At 35.6% G+C, this 7,108-nt stretch overlaps 1 protein-coding gene across 2 annotated transcripts; it reads right to left on the reverse strand.

Moving 5' to 3' along the window:
* Positions 1-1,513: 1,513 nt before the first annotated feature.
* LOC117612166 lies at positions 1,514-5,701 on the reverse strand. Of its 2 annotated transcripts, XM_034340920.1 has the most exons (8): positions 5,393-5,701; positions 4,964-5,070; positions 4,644-4,820; positions 3,889-3,966; positions 3,604-3,803; positions 2,856-3,271; positions 2,582-2,766; positions 1,514-2,406 (listed from the first exon to the last, which is right to left on the reverse strand). In XM_034340920.1, exons 2-8 carry the CDS (start codon positions 5,043-5,045, stop codon positions 1,985-1,987), a joined length of 1,560 nt encoding a protein of 519 aa, XP_034196811.1. In that variant the 5' UTR covers positions 5,046-5,070; positions 5,393-5,701; the 3' UTR covers positions 1,514-1,984. The 2 variants fall into 2 exon arrangements, with proteins under 2 accessions (XP_034196811.1, XP_034196813.1); XM_034340922.1 differs by lacking the exon at positions 5,393-5,701 and having other exon boundaries at positions 4,644-4,860; positions 4,964-5,052.
* Positions 5,702-7,108: the final 1,407 nt, after the last annotated feature.

Raw genomic sequence — 7,108 nt, forward strand, 5'->3', positions numbered from 1 at the left:
TAACCTGAATGAAAATTAGACAACTTTATAGCTGCATGTCGCATGACTTGATATAATAATGTCAATCAATAACATCAAAGTGTTCTAGTATTCTCTTGAAATGTATTTTGAAACGTAAAGGATATGGGTAAATTTGAAGAGAGATAGTCCTTAGAAGTAATTTTACAAAGGGATAAATTTGTTTTTAAAATTTTGAAGATAAGGTGGGTGGGAAAATAGGACAGGTGGGTGAAAATAGCAGCACTCATCTTTTTATCTTTTAACTTTTTTAATCAATTAGAATGTTCATTAATTTAAAAAAATATTTATCTAAATTTTTTTAATAAAAAAATCCCATAATTTTTAACGATTTTATTGTAAAACTTATTTTTGGAACCAAATTTTTTTTTTTTTTTTGGGGAAGTATACTTCGTTTTTATTTTCAAATATTTATTTAATTGAACTTTTAATGTTTATTTTTTAAATTTAATTGTTTAAGTTAAGTTGTAGATGGAAGGAAATATAAAGTTAATACATTTAATAAGAGTAAATTTGGGAACAAAAGATATATTGTCTAATGCATTAATGTCATTGTTTTAAGTGCAGAGAAAATGACACATGTCATGAGGAGAAGGGAGAAGGTCCAAAAGAGAAGATTAGAGGGAAGGTTACTAACATTCTCCCTCATGAAATTAGGTTCCCAATAAAGCTGGTCCTGCCAAGTTATTTTGGATGTTTATTGGTAGATTTTTATTTGGTTATATATATATATATATTTGTTTGTTTGCATAAAAGGGAAATTAAACTCTCAGGGTCTCGATCAGTAGATTGTTTTTGGTATTGCGGTGCGTGCACGAAAGTTTAATCGTCTTTCACTTTGATTTATTTGAAAAAATAAATAAATAATACTCAGTGTGAATGCACCGAAGTTCCAATTTTCCCTTCAAGTAAATTAGAATAGTCTCAAGCTACAAACTTTTTTCACATTACAGAATTATTAGAATGGTTATTTATTTTTCTTTCTTAAATAACAAAAAATAGAAAAATATATTTTTTAAGGGAGAAAAACAAGACGGCCTTGGCAGGAAAAAGGTAAAAATTGGGGAGATTCACTATTATACCCAATATGAGGGCCCAAATTATAAAAATACCCTATATAAAATGGACTTTAGAAACACACCCAAAGCCCATTTACAACATAACAAAAAAGCTTTTAACTTCTTATAAATTACAAATCTGCCATCAATTTCTTAAAACAAGCCCAACCCCAAAATCTCATAAAAATCCCCAAAGCACTCAATAGGGCATCAAAGTAATTTAATAATCAATATTAAATTCAAAAAGGCTAGCTATCATTTTTTGGGTTTTTTTTGGGTTTGTTTATAGGAATTCAATTGTGTAGGGTTTATTTATAATATTAGTGTTAGAAATGGGTATATCACTAAATATCTCTAAAAATTGGTAGATACTCAGAAACTTCGCTTTGAATAAACCCAGGTTTGCAGTACAGGGTCTTGACTCATGAGTCACATCCTTCAACTCAGAAACTTTGCTTTCAAAATCGATCTTATTTTCTTAAGTACTAAACTGAACACAACAAACAAACTCACTTCAGTTACACAACAATGAATTCGATCTCGCATTTTTCATTTCTCACACTCATTAAAAAGTACATATGTTCCTCCAATTTTTTTTTCAATCCTTTTGTCTTTGTCCCATAGAAACTGAAACAGAAGCTAAAAGAATTTATCTAAGTCAGTACACATTTTGTTCCCAGTTTCAATCTTCGTGAAATTGAAAACTTTGCTGCCAATTTCCTTGTTAATCATCTCTTAATGTCTTGGACATATAAAAGACCAACGCCTCTATACTTCTCCATCTTCTTCTTCTTCCTCTTTTGGTATATACCGCACGAGCCTTTTCTGGGATGAGATAAAAATATGCAACCAGCAAGAAATCCTCCAAAAAAGTTAATAAGAATGACCAAAAGGGTTTCAACTGAACCTCAGCCAGCTTTTGATGTTCTGTCTACAGGGGGTAGGACAACTGAATCAAGATTCGCAGGATAAGGAGTCCACAAGCCTAAGCCCCCCCGACTCTCTATCAAATTGCCATTGTTCGCATTAGCTTGGTCCCAATCTTTACCCTTATTCGAAATGGTTCCGTTCCCTTTAAGCTGATTCCAATTTGTTACCCACTCTATACGAGAAGAATGCTCCCTTATGTGCGGATGCAACACAAACAGTGAATTGTACTCGCAATTTGGAAACATAAAGAACCTAAACAAATCCCCTAACCTGTACACAACGTAACCAAAACTCAGTTGGTCTCTTGGTGTGAAGAGGTTGACCTCATTGAACCACAAGCAGCTAAACAAATTACTCATCGCAGTATGTTCCCGTATGATAATGGCTCCTTCTGGCACATCTGCATGTAACAGCTTGCATTAATGATATGAATAAAAAGAGGGTTATCATATATATGCAGATAATATTAGTAATGAACTTAGTTTTCAAGTGCCAGTAACTTGCGGCGAGGGGAGGAAACAAATAAACAAAACCAACAAATTACATAACTCAAGATCTCCGGTCTTCCTTCTTACCACTAATAGTTTTCTTCGTTGAATTCCATGGCTCCAAGCCCTCATAACGATAAATTTTCATGTGTAGATCAATAAGAGGTCGAGCATATCGCTTCCTCCGCTTGTTTGAATCAGCCTCCTCATAAATGTTGCGATGATGCTTGTGCTGAGAAATTGCAAATGTATGCTTCCCACGCCATAAATATCTGCAAATCAAATTTTAGTTCACTTAGCTGTAGTTATATATGTATGTGTGCACACATGTCAAATGCAAACGATAAGGTCAATTTATTACCTTTCTAAAATTAGCAATGGATCAACTATGAGCTCCATTTTACCATCGATCCAAATGCTGTACTGTGCCTTAGGGAACAAACGGTGGGTTAATATCTTGGGGACCTTCCCATTCCTTCTTGGCTCATCATAAGGTGGATGCTTCAACAAAACAAGACGCCAGATACCAACCCATTTCCCCCCATCACTATCTTCTGTGACTGTGACATTTTCCTTAATAAATTTAAGAGATGTCTCATCCACCACCATGAGAAAACAGAAGAGCTTCTTAGAACGAGGACTTAAATTTGAAGGTTGATGGGGTACATCATATCCATCAAAAATGCCTGAGGCAACCACAAACCTACATTTCTTGGCATATTTGATGTCTGCAGGAGCCATTTCAGCACCACCATTTCGAATAAAACCACAGTGCACCTGCAGGATAATAACAGTACCCAACTAATGATGGAGAACGGCAGAAGTAACACCCCCAATACAAAAAGAAAAAGAAAGTTTTTCAAATTTCAATAAACAAGAAAGGTTTCTACATTAAGTTGACGATTCTCTCAAAGTCCCCCATCACTGTTTTCAATTTTAAAAATACTCTAAACATACTGTAAACTACAGTTTAATAACAAGAGGATGCTATGGAAGTCGAGACCTATTATTCTTTTAATTCTAACAAAACAAACAAGTGAAGCACATGCTTTGACTGACAATATGTAAATATGTAGAGCTAACACAGTACTCTGAAGTTCTATTTTTACCTTCATGTTTGATTTTAGTCTAAAGCTCTCCTCTCTCTGTGACCAATTTTGATGTCCTCCGAATAGTGGGGATGACTGTTTTCCGTCAGGCAAAATTTCATCCTCCATAACATAGGTTAAGTTTTTGACAATTTCATCAGGAGTTCTTCCTTTTGGAATAACTATCTTATCAGGGTCATCAGCAAGGGGAATTGGACAGCCTATTTGATATGAACACAAACAATATCATTTAAGAAAACTAATAAGTGACCAATAATACAATGAAAAAATATTCAAAGATCTTACGATGTTGTGATTGTTGTTTTGGTACGAACCCCATAGAGCCTAACATGGAGAATACCTTGCTATCTTTGTTACACATAGCTGCAGTTCAAGTAGAAGACTGATATTATTTTAAATCACTGAGAACACATATATTCATATACGGGAAATTAAATAGCAGAACCTATTTCATCAAGCACACACTGACAATATTAATCGCACTGGCATCAACATTTAGACAGGGGCACCTATTGCAAAGCGTTACCAAAATTATTGACAAGATTCCCTTCCTTACAATCATTGGGAAATTATTTGATAATGACAAGACAACTATCACAAGAAAGCTGAAACCAATAATATTTGCAGCATTTGCTCATGTATCTCTAGTAAAATCTTTTGCTCTTACAGGCTTTCTTGAATTATGTCACCCTGACTCTAATAAGTTTTAATTGAAAAAAAAAAATTCATAATGAATACACTGGATATCACTACCTTTATTATCTATGCTATGCAAAAAAAACCTAAAAATGCACTGTTTTTTTTTATATAAGATGTGTATGAATACAAAAGACAATCACTTTGAAATAAAGATTTTTCAATGCTCTTCAATTTTTGGACAAAGGTGCACCAATCAGCTAAGACTAATTCAAGTATTGGGCTTTGGGACTGAGCCAATAACACAAAACAAAATATGAAGTTCTATATGCATGAAGCATGAACTCAAACAAGGAGCCAAAGAACTTAAGGCATAATTCCATGAGAAAATCTTAGAAAAATACCTGAGAAGAATGAGATAGAAGACTGGCAGGACCAAACATGAAGCAACGATGCGAGAAGAATTAGTAGCATCCACAAGATGCCACCTACAAGAACCAATCGAATAAAGCCCTTCTTCCAAACAATCTTCATGGGATTATCTTGCGACACCCTTCCCAGAGGAAGTCCCGCTTCCACATCTGTACCACCAGCACCACCAAATTACTCACATTTCTTGTGCTAAACAAAATATCTACTTCATTAATAATAAAATCAATGACACGTTTCACAATTCATTATTATGACTCATTTGAGAAATGGTGAAAGGATGGGCTTTATTTACCTTTAGTATGTAAGGTCAGATTACTCCGTTCGCCTCTACGGTGTGTGCGAAAAGAGACGGACCGTGGACTCTCTTTATCCATAATCAACCAGTACACCTTCTCATTACTGCAGCACAATCCATGCATACATCATACATATATACATAGACACATACAGAATCAACAATAATAGGAACAGCAATAAAAACTCCGTTCCCATATTGAATAGCATTGCATTATACTTCCCGCAAAAACTCAAAACATTTACACGCACTGAGATTTAATAAAAATTTTGAGACTAAATTGAGGAGAAAATGTAGAAACAAAGCGAGTCCAAAGGAATTCCAGATCTGGGTTACTCATCAAATTGAGCCAACGTATCGGCTGTGTATCAAGTTTCGTTTTTTAATGCAGAGAAAGAAAATATTCAGTTGAGGAAAGTGACTTACAGATTGAAGATGGTGTGGTTGGAGCCAGAGCTTGTAAATTCAATACGCAGATTAAATCTCAGCCCCAGATATCACCAAAACCATGAAAGCTCTATTCTTGGTTAACCTCAGCTGAAATACATTTTTTGTAAACCTCAAATTCTAAATTTCAAACTTTCAACCAAATAATTTACACCAGCATGCATATCCGTACTTTCAGATCTCAAAGATCGAGGCTTTTGAGTTACAAAGACAACCCAAAAACAAAATAGATCAAAATCAAACCAGGAAACACAAGGGCTAACAGTGAGGAGTTAGTGAAGAAAGACGGATATTTTATTTTTTAATTGATTTTCTACAAATAAATCTCACATATTTAATATTTTATAAATAGTACAGCCCTCGATTTTTTTGTTTTTAAAAAATAGTATTGTTTTTTTGACACGTTGCGCCTATTCACAAAATCACTAGGCGGGTATCTTCTCTTTTTTTTTTTTTTTTTTGGGTAAATGATATAGCCGCGCGGCTATACATATTTTGACACGTGGCACCTATCACTGGCCCCTTTTTTATTATATAAATAGTATAGCCGGGCGGCTTTTCCAAAAATAGTATAGCCGTGCGGCTATACTTATGGTTGGCCACCTGGCGCTTAATCGTTAAGCCGGTCTTTTTTTTTGTAAATAGTATAGCCGAACGGCTATAATCGGTTTTTTGGGACCTATTTTTTAGAAGTTTAGCCGCGCGGCTATACCCAGGTTTTCGAATATTTTATTAAAAATTAGTATAGCCGCACGGCTATACTCCGGGGTTGGTGAACCAATGGGCTGTGCGTTCGAATGAGGTAACAGATCAACCTGATGAAACTTCTTTCTGCAGCTATTGTGAATAGCCATGTAGTGGGTCTTTTCTTGGTATGGTGCTGCTTGTGGTGTCAAAGAGTGGTACATGTGGGTTCCCACAGTAGCATGTCCAATGAAACAGGTGATATTTGTGATTTAGGTCCATTCAGAAGGTTGATTCTATCCTCTCCTCATGTAAAGGAATTGAGCCAGACTTCCGCTGGTGGATTTTTGAGCTCCATTACTTCGAGGGCCAATGAGATAGCATCTTCAGTACTTGCAACTATTAGGAGCCAGAGCAACAAGTCCAATCATGGAAATGAAACCTCTGTTGACAAGGAAATAGTGGTAGTACTGGTGATATGTCCGCAGAAAGCACAGCTGATACTCATCACGCTGTTAATGGTTCTTATAAAATTGAGGAAAACCATCATGGTATTGTAAATGTGGATTTGGAGCACCAAGATGGTGATGTAGATAGGAAATTGGATCAAAATTAAGATTTGCTAGTTTAGCCCCTTAGTGAAACAGGAAGTCCTAACAGTACATTCTAATTGCTGATGATTGTCAACATCACATGCTGCGCTCTCTCCTCAGTTGATTTCTATGGAGTTTGGTGAACCTATTCATATATTGTTGCTTAATTGTTGCATCTTTTTTGTGTTTCATGTAGGTTTTTGCCTGGACTCAAAACTTAATGGTCTGTTTTGGAGTTTCTTTGCCCCCGCCATTTTGCTGTGTGAAAGCATTGCAAAGAGCTTGGTGTTTGAGAAGCAGAAGTTGTGGCATCGTCAAACCGCAGTTAACACTGACAGGAGGAGGAGCTATGAGGTTGAGAAGTATTCGGAGGAGGTGAAAGTAGCAGCAGCAAGAGGAGGAGGCGGCATTTGCATAA

The sequence above is a fragment of the Prunus dulcis genome, chromosome 8 (assembly GCF_902201215.1).
Source record: "Prunus dulcis chromosome 8, ALMONDv2, whole genome shotgun sequence".
In the NCBI taxonomy this organism is placed as follows: Eukaryota; Viridiplantae; Streptophyta; class Magnoliopsida; order Rosales; family Rosaceae; genus Prunus; species Prunus dulcis.

Bases quoted from the DNA above. Each gene is read 5' to 3' on its own strand.
- LOC117612166 (XM_034340920.1), bottom strand. From the start codon at position 5,045: ATGGATAAAGAGAGTCCACGGTCCGTCTCTTTTCGCACACACCGTAGA. The intron at 3,804-3,888 runs GTAAGATCTTTG...CATATCAAATAG, and splicing joins AAAACAACAATCACAACATC to GCTGTCCAATTCCCCTTGCT. The intron at 2,407-2,581 runs GTAAGAAGGAAG...TGTTACATGCAG, and splicing joins AACGAAGAAAACTATTAGTG to ATGTGCCAGAAGGAGCCATT.